At 45.4% G+C, this 18,918-nt stretch overlaps 1 protein-coding gene across 1 annotated transcript in view; it reads right to left on the bottom strand.

The window, feature by feature from the left end:
- SLC24A3 (solute carrier family 24 member 3) overlaps window positions 1-18,918 on the bottom strand; it is a 479,630-nt gene that overhangs the window by 44,504 nt on the left and 416,208 nt on the right. Inside the window, exons 8-9 of the mRNA XM_019462411.2 lie at window positions 11,151-11,176; window positions 3,152-3,205 (exon numbers count right to left, since the gene is read on the bottom strand). Coding sequence (XP_019317956.1) covers window positions 3,152-3,205; window positions 11,151-11,176 — 80 coding nt within the window. The remainder of the gene's footprint in view (window positions 1-3,151; window positions 3,206-11,150; window positions 11,177-18,918) is intronic.

Raw genomic sequence — 18,918 nt, 5'->3', positions numbered from 1 at the left:
GTTGGCTTTTGTAAATATTCAAATTCTTCTTAATGAAAAGGTCTTCCCACTTTCTAAACTCAAAAAGAATATCTTGTCCTACTGATAGAGCTATGGGGGAGAGGCAGTATTTCTGTCATCTTGACTCAGAATCCATAGATATACCAACTTGCAGTGCAACTGTATGTTACACATTTATTTGGATTTGGATAACAAGGTAATAACACTACATGTAGTATTGTTATGAGAGCTTTCTTGAAACCAGATATTGGTTAATAACTTAACTATGCTGTCACATTTCATCCTTACAAACAACCTTTGTGGTAGGAGGCATTATGAATCCTGTTTTGGAAGAGAAGAAACAGATTCAAGATGGCTGAATGACTTGGCCGAGGTCTTACTGCTGTGACCAGACAGAGCTGAACGTGACACCCTTGTTCTCAACCACCAAACTACACTGCCTCACCTGGGGGCCAAATCCCAAGAAGGAACCCAGATATACAGAAATCAGTCCTCACTAAGGCCAAGTATGTCTCATGCTCCCTTAAGATCTTTGTCTACTTGGCCAAACTAAAATTGCTTTTTGACCTTCACACAGAATGTTTAAAGTCATCCACCCAGGAGGCAGCTGACAACTCTAATATATGCTGTTTTTAACTGATGCTACTCAGTTTTATATTTTTAATTGAATGTTTTAAATTTTGTGCCTGCACCCTGAAGCTATTTTATTGTGGAGCGTGCAATTTTATAAATCAGATTTTATAAAACCCAATGATTAAAGCCTCTGATTGCGGATGGGGATGGCTAAAAAGCAGAGATTTCAATTTAGAACTTGGGACCAGAATTTATGCAGAAAATTCTGTGAGCACAGTAGCTGCCATTCCCCATTTTATTTGCATCCTGCTGGTTTGAGCAGCTGGAAGGTTGGTAAAGTTGAGGCATCAGCAGAAACACACCTCATTAGCTTTCACACTGGGCATAGTTTGGGGGCGAGGAGAGAAATTGTTCACAGTGTTATCTTAATGTACACAAGCCCTGCCAGCAACTCACGGGCTTTACGATGGTTCAGTAGAGGGGTGCAGTGGTCACACTATGCATGCTAGCAAAATTCCTCAACCTTCCTTCCCTTTAGACCTGCTCTGCTGTGAGCCTTCCTTATTCTGTGAAGCCCCTAGTGAATGCACAATGGGACAAACTGTCATCTAAATTCAGATTCAAAACCCAAGATCAATGTTGGGCACAGAGTAGTAACTCAGTCAATTCTTCTGGAATAACTGACTGATTCACCTTTTCAAAGGGGAAGAAAAGGACGCTTGACTCTTTGGGAACTCGAACTTAGAGCCTCAAAAAGTTAAAAAAAAAAAAGGGAGTGAAATAATCAATTTAAAAAACACTGAAAGAAGATGTGTGCATTATTGAGGCCTCCTCATAGTGGCCCTGATTCCCTAATGGTTTTGCTATTTAAGAGAAAGAGGAGCAAGATGCTTTCAAAGACTTTTCTTCTGGGGTCTAGAAACTCTGGAAGGCCTGTGGGCCAACTCTGGTTTTGGGGGGAGCCCATTTAATCGGTATTTTTAAATGGAAGGTGATGAGTCGTAAAAGCACCTGATTCTTTGTCAGTTACCCCATGGTAACTCCATACCAGGATACACTAGAAATATGCTCTTCTAGTAATAAGACCCGGGTATCAGGACAGCTCCGGAGGTGAAGGCTGGACGCCATATTGAGTGGACTGACGGCAGATCGCTTACAGCTCACACTGAACATCAGCTAAGCCTGTTCCTACCTTTACTCTTAATGTGACGTTTGCCAATGGCCAGACTGATTTCTCCAAACACATCTCTCAGACACTAGTGGCCAGAATTAATTTTTGTCAGACCTCAACAGCAAAGACAACTTGACATGTCAAATTCTAGACGGCTACCTGATGTGTCCAAACTGGAAATTTCTGAACGTGTTCTACTTTCATGCCCCCTGAGAAGTAGCCACATACGCTGGGGGAAGTATGGGTTAATTTAGAATGAAAGAAACCGTTCCCAGGGGGTCCAGCAGCTGCAGCATGAAGTGTCTCTGCATTATTTATAAGCTCCTCATCTCAATGGTACTTGGCAAAAAGATGAACCAGCAGGTTCACAGCTTTACCTTAGAGTAAGGGAAACACCAGCAATTTAATTCTTGATACAAAGAGTAAGCCACCCAAACTCCAGGGGAAAAAGAACATATGAAGTGGTGGTTTTAAAATACATCTGCAAATTCTTTGACGCTCCTCCTTTTAAAAGGTGAAGCAGATCCCTTGAGTGTGGGCTAGACTTACTTCTAATAAATAGAATATGGCAGAAGTGACAGTATATGACTAGTGAGACCAGATTATAAAAGGCACTGGGGCCCTTCTAGCTCTCTCTCTTGACTCACCTGTTCCCTTGTTGTGGAGACACTCAACCAACCCCAAGGAGAGGCCTATGTGTTGAGAAACTGAGGACTCCAGCCAGTATCAGCTCGCCAACACTGCAAGTGCGCCATTTTGCATTCCCAGTTAAGTAGGTGATGGCCACCCCAGCCAACCTCTTAACTGCAATCTCAAGGAAAACCCTGATCTAGAACTCCCAAGTTAAGTGCTCCTGGACACCTAACTCAGAAGTTGTAATGAGATAACACATCCTTCTAGTTTTAAGCCACTACATTTTGGGGTCATTTATTACCCAGCAATAGATGACTAATGCAATATGAATAATGGAAGTCTGTAGATTTTTGATCCGTGGTTTTACTCATCTCTTAATTAGCTCTGGTCCCATCTTCATCACCTTATATAGAAGCATAACATAGTGAGTTTTACCTCCTTTCTTGTATGAGAGTTTAAAGCATCCCAAAGAGCCAAAAGCTAGGTTGCCAGGTCTTAAAGAGGGTGCAAGGGTTTGTCAGATCTCTCAAGTTAAACACTAAAAGCTTTGATTCCGTCATCACATGTGGGTTGGAAGAATCTTTGCTATTGTTACTAATCAAAACTGCAGTGATTCACAGCAGGTTGCTGAGGGGACAAATGAGTTTGTGACAGACTGCATTGAAAGCTGGCCAGCTAACTGCCTTCCCCTCCGTTTCCCTTTCCACACTATCCCATAATGCTAAATGTAGAAAACAGTTTTGGAAAAGAAAACCAAGAAGACATTTTACTTACTTCATGATGACAATGTAGACAAGATACATCAGCACAAGGACTAAAGACTCCCACCTGTGTAAAACCAAGAATGGCTTGTTAAAGGAAGTCACCACAGGCAGGCAGGCAACACACCAGCCTGTCTCTGAAAATCTATGTGATGCCAATGGCAGTTAAACCAGGTGAGCAGGGCAAGGATGAAGTGAATGTGTGGACTGGCTACAAATATTTCCTGGTCTGTAGACATTTCTCCATTGCATACAGCTTTCAATGCACTTTCTTTTCCTTCTCTACCTAAAAGGAAAATGTTCCTTCCCTTGTCATTCACTCACCCAGAAGAGTTCTGTGAGAGCAGCAAGTTTACCATAATATTGCTGAATATAGGCCTGTATTTATAAATCTGTGCACAGCTTAATCATTCACTAAAACTATTCAGACATATTTACAAAGGGCAAACTAAAGGAATTGATAGGGGGTGACAGAGGGATTGCTGGATACAGAGGAGTAAGGCAAACAGAGATAGAGAGAGAGAGATGGGATGGGGGAGAGGGAGGGGAGAGAGAGAGAGGGAGACTGGGGGAGATATAGTGGGAGATGGAAGAGACAGGGGGAGGGAGAGAGAGAGAAGGGGGGAGAGAGAGAGAGGGAAAAGATAGAGGGAGGGGGAGGGGGAAGAGAGGGAGAAGGAGGGATGGGGGCAGGAAAAGGGAAAGAGAAAAAACCTAGGCAGGGAAGATGTCAGCAGGAAGGATAAGAATGGACAAGTGGAAAATGGTCAAGAGAAAGAAAGAAAAAAATAATGAAACCTACTGGAATGTACCTTGAGCGTCTGATAATTTGAATACTCCTATTTTCTTCATTTTAGTAACTTTCCATTAAAAAACTAGGGAATTTGATTTCTAGGTTCCCCTTTAGCTGTAGAATTGAGGGAGGAATTCTGGTTTCAAGAAGAGGTTACTGGAGAATGGTCTATGAAGAAATTCTAGGTCATGCCTTTCTTTCCAGTTTTTCTTTTCAAGCTCCATGTCTAAAAATTGACCCTCAGGGGTGCCTTGCTGGCATAGGAGGTTAAGCATACAACTCTTGGTTTCAGCTCAGGTCATGATCTCACAGTTCCATGAGATTGAGCCCTGCACTGGGCTCTGTGCTGGCAACATGGAGTCTGCTTGGGATTCTCTCTCTTTCTCTCTCTCTGCCCCTCCCCCACTCGTGCTGTCTCTCTTATAATAAATAAACAAAAACAAAAAAAAATTGACCCTCAGGAAATATGTGGTCAAGTGTAAAAAGGATGCACACACAAGGGTTTTTGTTGCCGTGGTGTTTATAAACACGCAATGCAGGTAAGAAGCAAGACAGTTACAAGATGGGAGTCTGGGTACACATGTTAGGACACGGTACATCCACAGGGTGGGCTCCCATGCTTTGGTTCAGAATGATAATGCAAACGTGTGTGTATGTGGTATAGAAACTGCTTTTGATGCTAGTAAGAGAAGAAATCAAGGGGTCTACACCTCTCCACCTTCTGCCACATTTCTGGGCTTCACTCTTAGTAAACCATCTCAAAGAATGCATACACTTCACTGCAGCACTGCACTTTCCCTTGGCAAATCCCTCTAATGTCCACATTCATCCATCTGTTGAAACACTTGTCCACAGCACCAGCGACCTCCATGTGCATGACTCCAGGGATGGTTCTCTGTCATCCTGTTCAATTTCCCTGCAGCATCTGAAGGCTGGGCACTTGCCCTCCTGCATACAGCACTCTCTTCTGACTTCCGAGAGGCCACGCTCCTGTTTTTCCTCCTGTCCCCTGAACTTCTCCTTCCCTCTGCCTCCTCCACTTCCCCAGCTGAACCTCTAAATAGGGGGCCCTCTTCTCTTTTTACCTACATGATCTCCCTAGGTGATGTCACCTGGTTCTCCTGACGTAAACACCAGCCCACACACCCACTCCACTCCTCTTCCTGGGGCTGTGCTCATATATCACTGTCGATGTATGTCCCATGTGGTGTCTCAATGCACGTCGGAACAGAATTCTTAATTCCTGCTTCCTGGCTTTGTGCTTCCCCAGGCTTTGCCATCTCAGCCAACTGTACCTCTCCCTGCCCAGTCAAGCTCCAAGTCTGGAAATCAGTCTGGAGCCCTCCATTACCTTTGCCTCACATCCATCACAACCCTACCTCCCAAATATTTCCTGAATTGTTGGATTCCATCCACCCTGCTGCTACTTGCTAGTCCACCTTAACTTCAGCCTCTGAACTGGTTTCTGTGAGGCTCCTGGGTCATGTCATTCTTCTGTTTAAAGCTCTTCAACTTCTTCCCAACATAGTTAAGAAAAAAACAAAAGCTGCCTCCCCATTTCCGCCCCACAAAACCGGTTCTTTTGTTTTTTAAATTGTTTGTGCCCCATCACACTGTGTCTGTGTTCCATCACACTGGTCTCCCTTCATTTGCACACGCCAAGTTCTTTCCTTCTCTCCAGAGCCTTTGCATTTACTGTTCCTTATGCCAGGAATACTTTTCCCTTTATTCCTTGGCTGGCCCCTTTGATCCTGCAAATGCCAGCTGAAATGCCACCTCCTCCAACAAGTCTTCCTGTCTATCCCTCCTTTGTTTTCTATCACATGACCTTGTGGATGTTTGCTAAACAGGTGACAAGTCTGTGATTTCCATGTTGATTTATTTATTCATTACCTATTTATATGTAATGCCTGTTTCTGGCAGTCACTTCATACCACTCCTCACATCTGACCCCACCTCAGTTATCTGGTTTTTCATCTTCCAGAGACTTAGAGCCCACCCCCTGACAGCTGACTCCCCCAAGCACATACCCCTTCCCTCCCCGGCTGCTCACTATTCTCTTTTCAGCACACAGCAGTCCTCAGCTCATCTGTGCAGGGTGAGACTTCCTTTAAAACCCACTTTCAGTTGTAAAACACCTCCTGAACATGGTTCTTACCTCATTAAAACCAGTGTATTATGTGGCATAAAGTTAATTGGGAAGAATAAGATTTTATTCACAGCCTTCATTTTGAAGGAGGAGATACCTGAGATCAGAAGGGATGCCGTATAACAGCTTGGATGCATTTTAATAGACTCGGTGAAGGTCACCAGAAAACGGACCCATGTCAACAAAATATTTCAGCTAGGCTGAATGAAGTCCAATGCTTTGTAAACAGGTATATTTATACTCTAATTCCTTTAGACCTTTTTTTTTTCCTACTCAAAACAAGCCTTTCCATTGCAGTGTTCAAGTCAAGTTCTCTTCTGTTATGTATCAGGGATGCTTGTGAGATGGGGGTTCTCTGCTCCTGCTGACATTTCAGCTTGGGTTGGTCAGTGTCCAGACTCAGGGCTCACCCAATGCCTCTTCCATGTGCAATACACCAGGCTCTCTAAGGCCTCTATGCCATCCATCTGCTGTCCTCTCTGCTTTGGGGCCTGATGAAGAGTTCATTCTAGTTTAATGCATTCTAGTTTAATGCTTTTCAGAGTCCCAAGGCTCCCCACCTCCTGCCCTTGCCCCCTATCTCCAATGACCCTGTGATGACATGTCAACTGTCTCCCTTCTCTTTAGCCCAAGTTCTGTCTAGCCCAAGTTCTATCTAGCCCAAGTTCTGTCTAGCCCAAGAGAGCCTCCAGGTCAGGGCTGAGTTTGGTTTTGTGTTCAATGTCTGGTTCTGGAACAGAACCTGGCATTCAGGAGGCGTTTAGGAAACAGTTGTGGAATTGGACAGAGTCCACATGCAGACCTCTAAGGTCACAAGGCTCTTGTCCCCTGGCTTCCCCCTGGGGACACTTCTCCATCTGCCTCTCCTGACTGCAGCTTATCCACTGTCCTCTGAGGACCTGGTCTTGTGGCAGGATCTTGGTTTGTTTCTTCCTTTCCCACAAACTTCCAATTTGAACCGCCTTCAACTGGCCCCTGGTTCTCCTGCCAAAGATCATTCTTTCCTGTATTGGGAGGGTTATTCCCTGTTACTCCCTGTTCTCACCCAGAGGGTGAGGCCCTGCTTTCCTATGGTCCAGAACAGTGAATGCTGGTCCCAAATGCTCCACATGTAGATATTCTCCAAGTCACGTCCCCTGGCTCTCCTTTCTCTCCCAAAGTTACAGCTTGAGGCTCAAAGAAGAAACAAGAATATCAACCTGAATCCTTTTGTTTTCTTATCAGGACTTCAGACTCACTGAAGACATATTCCAAATTCCTTCTGGCAATATTGTGGGCGTCACTGAGCTGTCATTATGGATTCAGGTTGATACAATGCATCTTAACCGGTGGATCTCTGATACTTTCTATTTTAACTGTAATCTTTAGGGGTAGTTCTCTAACTGAGAAGCACCAAACATATGAAGAGCACCCTGCCTCTGGCTTGCTAATAGAACTATAGAACCCTACGAATTGAGACAGCAAGTGGGGACTACTGGATCTGAAGGAGGGTGGTCCTACCTCCAGGATAAATAATGATTGGTCTAGGGGAGCCTGGGTGGCTCAGTTGATTAAGCGTCTGACTCTTGAGTTTGGTTCAGGTCATGATCTCATGGTTTGGTTCTTGTGAGATTGAGCCCCGCGTTGGGCTCTGTGCTGACAGCTTGGAGTCTCTCCCGCAGGCATGTGCATGCGTCTCTCTCTCTCTCAAAAATAAATAAATAAAATATTTTAAGAAGTAATAATGATTAGTCTAGAGTTGTAATTCTATCCTGCCTGGCCACTTGTTGGTCAAGGTAGACCCAGTTGGGACCGAAGAGATGTAAGGTGGAAAAGAGTCTTCCTTCTTCCTCCTTCTTGCTGTCAGTCCGACCTGATGCCTGGAACTGCAATAGCCTTCTTGACCATTAGGAAAGGCTGAGAGAAATGCGGAGCCATCTCGTACCACCACCATCTGGGGCGCTTGTTATGCAAGAAAAATAAATCACTATTTCTTCAACACGCTTTAGCTGGCTTTCTGCTACTAAAAACCTTCTGCTTGCTACTTCTTGTCTGATTGTGACCTGCTGCAGACACTGATCCAGGAGCGGGAAAGCCGTGTACAACAGGGAAGCCTTGCCTTTGTGTATTTGTATTTGACAAGGCTCATAAAGAGTACTCTTGTTTCAGGGAGCCTGGGTGGCTCAGTCGGTTAAGCGTCCGACTTCAGCTCAGGTCATGATCTCATGGTTCATGGCTCTGACCCCCGCGTCAGGCTCTGTGCTGATAGCTCAGAGCCTGGAGCCTGCTTTGGATTTTATGTCTCCCTCTCTCTCTGCCCCTCCCCTGCTCATGCTCTGTCTCTCTCATCTCTCAAAAATGAATAAACATTAAGAAAAATTAAAAAAAAAAGGGTACTCTTGTTTCAAAATAAACACAACTGAAATGAGTTTCCTTTTGAGGATTTGGGATGAATTGGTTACCTCCCCTGAAATCACTAGGACATGATGGAATGTTCTACAACAAGGAATGGAATTTATCATTTAGTAATGCTGAAATATTATTGTGGTCTAATTTGTACAGGTTGAAGCAGCCGGTGTTAACTGAGAAATCAGAAATCAGCTCCTAGACACACCCTTTCAGCAAAACCAATGCTTGTATTTGGCTGGGTATGAAAAATACCCAGTATTTCTGGTGGGCGGTGAAAAACACCTTAAAGTTCAATATACTTTATATTTAAACCAGGAGCTGAGATCCCTGGAAGTCTAGAAGCAGTTACGGGTCCGTGGTGTAGACTTCAATTTCTCAGCCTCACTCGTATGAAAAATGTCCTCTGTCAGCCCATCCACATAATAGCAGTCATTATGTAACAGGTGGCAGTCTGGGAACGATGCTCTGATGCCATGAGCTTCCTTGTTCTTCCCTGCAACTACTCCTGTGCACGAGTTGTGATTCTAACCCAGCTCCAGCTGGAACAAAGCATGCTGGGAAATTTGCACCTCATTCATCCATGGCCTTCCTATCTCTTTACTCACGTGGGAGCATTGGTGCTGAAGCTGGGGATCTGAGGACCTCAGAATCTGGCTCTTTGGAGCAGGCCCAGGGTTCTAACCTCCTAACATCTGTAGGAGATTTGACCTTTGAATGCAGAGGAAATGGTCTCTCCCTTTCTTGCTCCATACCACCTGAAATATCCTAAAAGACACTTTAAAAAAGTGCTTATTTATTTTTGAGGGGAGGGGCAGAGAGAGAGGGAGAGATAGAGAATCCCAAGCAGGCTTCGTGCTGTCCGTGCAGAGCCCAACACGGGGCTTGAACTCACAAATCACGAGATCATGACCTAAATGGAAATCAAGAGTTGAATGCTTAACTGACTGAGCCACCCAGGTACTGTATCCTAAAAGACATTCTGAGGGTAAGGACCGAAACTGGCTGGTCACAAAGCCTGCCTTTGCCAGCAAAACCAGGCAGGTGTAGAAAGAGAGCTCTACTTAAGAAAAACCAACAGTAAACCACCCATGGATATCCTTTCTTAAGGTTTCTGCACAGACAGAACACACACACACACACACACACACACACACACACAAAACAGCAGGAAAATTGCTGAGATCAACTGTGATCGTAACTTGTCTGTATAGAAGCATTGTTAGCTAAGAGCAGCAACATTGAGCAACTCTTAAGCACCTACTGTTTGCTAAGGCAAAGTGGTGGTCATGCTAAATGTGCCATCAGTTTGAGAATATTTTTGCAAGTTTTCTTGTTCTGCACTTAAGGACATGGGGGGAAGAGGTCACCACTCTACTTGGCCACTACATCCAGGTGGATCCCATGAGGCGGTTCTCCCTGGCTTCTGACCTCTGACCTGAGACATCTTAATCCCAGTTAGCCTGCTCATCACAGTTTCCCAAAGAAGACCTCCTTATTTTTTATGGGTTGATATAAAGATTACGTGTCTTAAAACAAGTTTCCCTAGCTGTCTTTTCCTCGCCCCTCCTGAACAGATGAGAGGGAGAGTTGGCAAAAGTATACTTAAGACCCTGGCCTGATGAATAACATTTACCATCAATGAGACAAGTTCCTCTGCAACGCCCAAATTCTGAATATCAGAGATAGCCTAAGACAAAGAAATGTCACTCGGACAAAGGGCCAGTTGAAGGCTCATTTTGCCGAAGGCTCATTATTAGCTTTAAATAATATCATGAGGGGTGCCTGGGTGGCTCAGTCAGTTAAGCATCTGACTTTGGCTCAGGTCATGATCTCGTGATTCATGAGTTTGAGCCCCGCATCGGGCTCTGTGCTGACAGCTCAGAGCCTGGAGCCTGCTTTGGATTCTCTCTCTCTCTCTGTCTCAAATACTAATAAACTTAAAAAAATAGTATCATGGAAATTGTTTACCTACCTTCCTACAGTGCCACACTTATCTATCCCTAAAATGCTATTTCACATTCCTCTATATCTACAGATCAAATGTTTGAAAAACATAACAGGAATGCACAACATATCCAATTTCTATTTCTATTCCAAACATATTTGACTTGTTTAGAACCCACCTGAAAAGTGGGGATTTGGATAGTTGGCCTAAATGCACATGTTCCCATATATTTAATTTGGTTTAAGTTTTGTATCCATCAAAAAAAAAATCACTGATTTTTCATCGGTCTAAGATCATCTTGAATGTCAGGCAGAACTTTAGTGGGTTAAGGATAATGGAAGTGACTCCATCTCCATTTCCTAAGATTTACATGGTATTTTAATATGCCAACGTGGTTTGGACGCAATTTGAAAAGATTAGTCAAATCTTAACCACGACCTAGCAAATGGCTAACTGCAGAAAGGCACAGCTAAGTCGTGCCATCTAACCTGGCCGATAAAGACTGAAGTATTAGCATCCCCAATGGAAGGCCACCATCCTAGCCCAAGGGAAACGGTCTCTGCTCTGTGAGAGCTAATTTAGTTTCTTTGTTGCGGTCAAATGGGTCCCAAGAAATGCTAGTTGTTCTAAGCTGCCATGACATCCCCCTTTCTTTCCTAAACCCTGACTCTGGTCTTCAATATATTTGGCTCTGTAACACAGCAAGGAGAAATTGGAGGGGAAAAAGAGGTACTTACCAGGAAACTTGTTCGTCATAAATGAACTGTAAAAAAAAAAAAGAAAGAAAAAGAAAAAAGGACAATTAGACATACACACATATGTAATGTCTGCACGCATACGCATGCTTTATGACTGCACGTCTTCCAACCCATGTAGCTGGTTTGGTGGGAATCAGGCTGGGGCTGTCCTGGAACACGACGAATCTGCAGATAAGTTTCCCTCTGTGCTGGTTTCATGTGTGGCTAATGTTAGTGGCAGGAGGTGGTGTTGGAGGATGGGGGTGGCACGTTGAGGAGGAGAGAAGCAGCAGACCATCCTGTCCCTCCTGGCAATTTCTGTCCAACAGTGCAGTGAGAGGAACGCATGACCCCCTGCTGTGCAGAGCAAGCCGCACTGTAGAATTTTAGATCCAGAAGGGGATGGGGGAAGCCTGGCAGGTGCTTGCAAGCATTAGCCACTTGTGGGCCACCTGTAAGACGTCTGCATGTGCCTGTGCACTCTGTAGTACCTTTAAGCTTTTAGGCAAGCATGCAGACTTCTATGTACTCAATATTTTTTAAGTGGACCTATTTTGTTTGTTTTGTTTGTTTCCCTAAAAGAATTTACTTTCAAAGGAACCTCTGCATCACAACCAGAAGTAGAGAACCAGCTTCACTTGCCACCAGTGTGCAGAGGGTGAAAAATAAATGTGCTGACAACAGTGATTGAAAGTCTCAGCAGGGCACTGTGGGCTGCCCGTGCCCTGGGCCATGGGCCTGCCCTTTTGCTAAAGGAGATAAGCAGGAGTCAGAGGCAGCTGGAAGACATACAAGAACCAAATGGAGATTTCGCCCCGATCAGATAGTATCCAAAAGGAATACACAACAAAAATTGAATTCATTTAAGCCCTAGCTCATATATCATTCCAAATCACTTCTCGCTTTAGGGGAAGAAGTGGTATAATTTTGGCCCTTTGATTCTATATGGGGAAACGGAGCCACAGAGAACACAAGGAATTTTCTTGAGGGTTCACAGAGTTTGTTCTAGAACTCGGGCCTGGCTCTTAAATCTTCTTTCCATGACACATTTATGTGCCCAAACGGTGCACTGTTGAAAACGAGTGGGAACGCCTATATTTTAGTCAAGCAGGAAGCTGAGCGTTGCTTCATAGCTTGCACTTTCCACCTTTACCAGATACGATTGCTCTGGGTATGATCATCTCTGAGCAGGTGGCCCTCTGGAGACTCTAAGGCAGAAGAAACATCTGGGTTCAAAGTGTCAGTACTGCACAGATTTGGTAAAGTCAACAAATGACACAGGCATCGCTTCGGTCCCCAGAGATCAGAATAACCATATGTTGCGAGAGAGAGGCAGAGACGAGCAGGGGAGGGACACAGACGAGCAGGTATGGCTCAGAAGGCACATGAAAAGGCCTCTCTCCAATTACCCCAAAGGCGTAAAGACAAGAGGAAAAGAAAGGGTCCTCACTTATTTGTACTCACACTTCCTGACAAGACATTGACAAAGATGTTGTCTTCAGCAGCTTTGTGACTCTTGTTATGGGATTCAACAGGTTGACATTTGCATGGAAATGTCAAACCAGAATGGGAAGAGAATTAAAGAAATAAAGGAAACCATCCCGTGATCTAGGCTGGATGGTATGCAATCCATCCCTTGGAAGGCTCCCAGACCCTTTTGTATAATCACCAGCTTAAAAAAAAAATTATTGTTGAGAAATCATGGAACAGAACAAATGATTGAAGATGGAAAACGTTTCTATTAATTGAAGTTAATTCAGTATCAGTCTCGAGTAGCACGCTGGAGCAATCAATTCATCGTCACTTAAGAGAGCACGAGACACTGGTAAAGAGTTTATTAAAGTGCCAATTTAATTTTCGCGTATCAGGGAAGGCAGGCGATACTGTATAATATAAAAGCAGCTATAATATAAAAGAAGCCCTTATTCTATGCCATGTGACAGACAGGTGGGGGCATAGATCAGTATGCCTCTAGTGATTGATTATCTCAGTGATCATAACAATGGGGAAAAATCAGAATAGGCTGAATTGTACAAAATGAGAATGGAATTTACACAGGACACAATGAATCAGGGAAGAGTGGGTTCTGAACTAGATACACAATTAAGGAGCATCATGAATCCAACGTTAAGGCAGTGGCTGTGGCCAGGGAAGTTGGGGGTGGGAATGTGCTTGAGGGAGGCAGGCCAGGAAAGCGAAATGTCCATGGCCTCCCTACAAATTCTGACAAATGGTGGTGACCTGGAAGACTCCAAGTAACTGGTGAGGGATATCCCATCACTGACCACTGACAGCCAGGAGCCCTTAGCTACCCTGTGGCTAATGAGCAAACACAGTCTGGGTTTTAATCAACTTCTTTAAGAAGATTGGGTGGGAAAATGAGAGGACTAAAAAAAAAAAATAGCAAAATAGATAAAAGGAAATAAAGGTCAGGCCTTTAAGAAAACCTACGAGGAAACAGGAAAGGAGGCGGACGGCGAGTTATGTCTCTGAGCCTTGTTGGTGGCCTCTGGATGAGGTTGAGCCACTGATCATCACACACTGAGAGGGCTGAAAACGAGGAAACTGGCACTGTTCACAGAATGTTCCTGTGGGACAGTATGGCACTGGACCACCCTGACGCAGCGCTGGAATCGCTCTGTCTGGAAACTTAAAATGACAAGGACAGTCAACTCTTCCACTCGACATTGCTGATGGTTCCAGGGAATGGATTTGTTACTCCTAACAGTTTTATTTTATTTTATTTTATTTTATTTTAGTCTATTCTATTTTTCTTAAGGCAAATGTTGAATATCCCTCTGTATTTCCACACTCTTTCCATGGCTAAAAGAAGACGAAACCACTGCCTTGGCCCCTTACAGCGGCATTACTAGGGTAGAAAAAAACCCCCGAGATCGTTTATATAGGTACCTGTCTGAAGCAGGAAATCACACCCCCACTCCCACCCATTCACCACTAGGTGGTGCTCACGTCCTACCCTCTGCCTGTCCATTCTGCCAAGGCAGTGAGTGGGGTTGGAAGGAAGTCAGATCAAGTCCATTTCAAGGCTCCATGAAACTTCCTGGTAGGAGGGTAAGCACCTCAAAACAGACAGCTTCCTAAAGGAATCTTCAGCCAACGTTGGGGAGGCAGGACACATTCTGAGGTGGGGACAGGCAGGTCCCTCAAGCTCATGCCACCACTCAAATCCCGTGTTGCAGTCGAGAGTCCTGCTGTGTGGCCTTTGGAACCTGACCTTTATCCTGGTCAGGTTTCTGAAAATGAGCCTTGCTTGGGAAGCAGATCTTTGTGCTTTTCTGGTTGTGTTTGTGCCAGACACTGCGGCCACCCCCAGTGACCACACATGGGTGGTGCTAAGTGGCACCTGAGCCCCAGGTTTGCTGCACACGGCTGGTCAGCAGACCTGCTCTCTGACTCCAATGTGATTCATCCAAAGCTACCTTTGGCTTCACCCTTAAGCTTTCCACGTGTTCCACAGACGAGCTAAATGTGAACACACACACGCAAGAGTGATTTTGAAGAAAAAAAAAACCTCTCTTTTCCTTCAGGCCTCAGAGAAACAGTTGGGTACCATGGAAACCAGCTTTCAGTCCTGGTATCTGCTCTAGAGTTCTTCTAAGAGAGATAGGCTTACAGCAGGCAGGTGAATCCCTGGATGACAGAACATCCCAGGGAATTGCTAAGGATGTGGCACCCTCAAGCAGGGAAAACACGGGCCAGGAATCGCCCAGGTGTGTGGACAGCAGACAGCCTGGCTGGCTTCTGAGCAGAGAGGCAGGTGGCTGTCCCCACACTGCATGTCAGTCCATGGATTGGCTTACTACAAGCTGTAGCCATGGAGCAGAAGCAGCCGCACTGAAGAGCCTGAGATTTCCGTAGCTTGCGTTACAATCACTGGCACCATTAGGATGTTCAGCAGCACACGTAATAGGAGAAAATCAACACCACTGTTGTCTTTCAAGAGACTAAAACCTTGAAAAATCTTTCCCCCCTAGATGGAAACGGAAGCTGCCCCTGCCGCCCCGACTTGTCACTCAACAGAATGGAGACGCCCTTGGGAGATGTGCCCAAATGGAGTTTTGACTTCCTCAGCTCTGGGAACTTAGGGTGCAGATGGCTTAGGCGAGGCCATCTGAGGGAAGGCCTTCTGAGGGAAGGAATCTGATGGAATGCACTGGAAAGCTGCTGTTATGCACTGATATGGTTTACACTTGAAGGTTAAACAGGAGTTTCGATGTCAGGATCTCTAGCAGGTGGACGACAGTGGTGGGAGCTGAAGGAGGGTAGGAAATAAAGACTATCTAAAGGCAGGGCTTGAGCAGGACTTGCACTATGAGCAGGGCTTGAAGTATGCAGAGGCAGGATACCAGGGAAAGGAAAATGGATACAGGGACAGATTTAGGATATGGGGAGGATAGTTTGCTAAATCAAAAAGGTTGGTTTGCTGGGCAGTGCGAAACCAGAGACACGTTAACTACAACTTCCAAGTTGTCTTCCTTATGAAAGAGAAGGGGGTCCTCTGTGCATCCCACAGTCTGGCTGACCCACTTCCCTGCTCCTGGAGCAGACCCAAGGAAGACGCGGCTTCCTGGTGTACCACGACATCATTTAGAGCAGGCCCCTCCTCCTCTCAGGGGCGGGGATAATGACACAGGCCACACTTTGTATGATCATTGTTGATTTGTTTAAAGAACTTAAAATTTCTCACATTCATTCCCTGGGAGAATCTTCCAGCTACCATGGTTATTTCTCACTTTGCTAGAAGGGGAGCTGAGACGTAACAGGGGTACCATGAGCATAAGAGCTTCAGTGTTGCTGAACTGGAGAGAGAAGAAGCAGGAGTTCCTTGCAAGAAGGGGGCCAGGAAGGAGAGGCCGTGAGCCAGAGGGGCAGGGCCCTGGAAGCCAGTGGAGGGGTAGGGGGAAAGGACAGTCATCAACATGACTCTGACATGTCTTTTCTCTCACAGATAGGGCAACATAAGAAGATTCTGGATCAATTACAGTCAGCTGTCTTAAGGAAGGAATTCCAGGAGAAGGAAGGCACAAGCTATTCCCTTCAGTCTAAAAATAGGAAGAAAGCACAGCCAGCACATACTTACTCTCTAATGGTGGACTGCATGGTGGGTGAGGGAAAACAGGATGATTTCAAGATGAAAAGGCAGATTTGATTGGAGGGGAAATCCAAATTCTTTTCTAGGGAGGCACAGATGTACCATCTTAGACACTTCCTCTGGCAAACCTGAGCTATTGCTGCTCCCTGACCCTGGGCAAGTCCCTGAATTTCTGGAGCCTCAGTTTTGCCATATGTAAAATGGGACTCATGTAATTCGCTGGCCTGCATAGTCGTGAGTACTGAACTAGAAATCCTTCATTGACAGACCCAGCACTCGGTCTTGCAGTATTGAGTCTATGCTTGTTAAAACTTAGGGAAGGGGGAGCCTGGGTGGCTCAGTTGGTCAAGCGTCTGACTCTTGGTTTTGGCTCAGGTCTTGATTTTATGGTTCATGGGTTCGAGCCCTGCATTGGGCTCTGTGTTGATACTGAGGAGCCTGGTTGGGAATCGCTCTCTCCCTTGCTCTCTGACCCTGCCCCACTCGCTCTGTCTCTCTCAAAATAATGAATAAACTTAGATTTAAAAAGAAAAAACTTAGGAATGCCTGTGAGAATGTGCATATATTTTCTATGGATGGATTTGCTCTCTACAACTGTGCTACCTGGTATGATAAGCACTAGCCTCATGTGGCTACATACATTTAAATTGATTGAAGTTAAAATTCAGTTCCTTGGTCTCCTTAATTGCATTCCAAGAGCTCAAAAACCACCTGTGGCCCGTGGCTACACTCCTGGACAGTGCTTCCCAGGCCATCTCTGGCGGCTGGGTCAGCTAAGTGGTCTCTCTGTGTCCCCACAAAATCCCCTTGGGAGGGGGATTGCAGTCAGAAGAGAGGGAAGCGTTACCTCGGATGGGCCTCACCCCACATGCCCATGCTCAGTTGCCCCAAGGGCCCCCCCAGCTGCTGCCAAGTTCTTACCGGGCCCTTCTCCAGGTAGGTGGCCTCCTGAGTCTGGATTTGTGAGCCAATGAAGTGATCTAGAACCTGTCTCTGAGGCCTATCCGCTCTCCCAAGAGGTTTCCCTTCTCTTAATGCCCACAATCTGCAATCTCAAAGCAGAGACGAAGGGTAAAAATAAAGTATTCCTTTTTAGGGCAGCTGTTAGAGGGAGGATGTAATGAATCATTTGCATTTATGTAAATTACACGATTATGTAAATTACAGTAACATTTCAATAAAAGGGATGGGTGGGGCCCACTGGAAGTGGGAGAAAGTAGGGCCAGGCAGAGCTGCGCTGCTGATGGACGTCAGTTGGGGGTGGGTCACCGGCGTGGGACAGATGCAGCAAGACGTCTGTAAGAGTTTGCAGATGCAAATAAGGACATGCTCCAAGAACCCAGAATGCTTTCAGAACCTAAGAGGGGACACTTCTCTTGCAGAGACAGACTCAAATCATGGGGTGAGCCTCTGGGTCTTGTGCGGCTTCCCCAGGGCCTGAGGCTTCTCTATGTGGAATGTCACCAGGGCTAGAGAGAGTCGCCTGATGGGGCGGGAAAGGCAGACAGACACACACTGAATGTTTCTGATACTATAACTGCCATTGACAGTAACACATTCTTAATTTCTTCTGCTTTCTCCCTTCAAGACAACAACAAGCCAAGCAGAAAATAGCACAGAGCCAAGGTAGATGGAACCCAAATATCCAAGTGAACCGAGTCCCTGGTCTCTAAGTTAACTGTCTTTTTTTTTTTTAATGTTTATTTATTTTTGAGAGAAAAGGAGAGCAAGTGGGGAAGGGGCAGAGAGAGGGGGAGACACAGAATCTGAAGCAGGCTCCATCCTCTGAGCTGTCCGCACAGAGCCCAATGCGGGATTCAAACTCACTCACCGCGATATTATGACCTGAGCCGAAGTCAGACGCTCAACCGACTGAGCCACCCAGACATCCCTCTTAGTTAACTGTCTTAAGCCCTGTTGATTTCAGTGTGTACATGCTTGTCTTGTTCCTATGTGTTTGCTTGTTGGTCTTATCCATCTCTCAAGCCAGCTTCCATTTCAGCTGCTTCAGACCCAGGTAATCATGACTGTCTGCACTCTCCTGGTCCAGCGGCACAAACGTCCCTGTGGAAGCTGTCTCTCCTGTTGTCTGGATCCAGGGCCCCACAGTTTGTCCTTGGGGCTCCTCTGAATGGGGGTCTGTAAGGCCTCTCACTGGGATGTACATAGAAATAGCCATCTGGTCCCACTTAGTCCAGACTTGCCCTCTGGGTGAACGAGCTCTTTATTGCATCCCCCCAGGGGACCAGGAGTTCTGTCTTCTGAACATTTCAGAACCATAAAGAGTGGGTAGAAGGTTAAAAAAAAAACCCTAATAGTTAAAATAAATTGTTCGGATGGTTGGCAATTATTTGTGGATAGGAGGAAGGCTTTTAAATACAGGAATTTTAAGTGTCCACTGCAGGGTCCCATAGGGAACCCCATATTATATAAGGAAGGCCAGAAGGAAAGTGATTTTGTTACCATGACACTGGGGGAAACATAGAAAAAGGAGAACAGGAAACCCTGATAAAAACAGCGGGTGTGAGCAGTAGCCTGGGGCTGGGCCATGGAATAGATTTGGGGACACTGAGAAACCCTTTCTGCTAAATGCCATGCTTCTATGTATGACTGTTCTACTCCTTACACCAGTTTTAAGACTTATGTGAAAATGAC

Source organism: Panthera pardus, unplaced genomic scaffold, assembly GCF_024362965.1.
Source record: "Panthera pardus isolate Hobbes unplaced genomic scaffold, ASM2436296v1 HiC_scaffold_25, whole genome shotgun sequence".
NCBI lineage: Eukaryota > Metazoa > Chordata > Mammalia > Carnivora > Felidae > Panthera > Panthera pardus.
The sequence above is the reverse complement of the archived record's forward strand: the minus strand, read 5'-3'. Positions and strand labels throughout refer to the sequence as shown.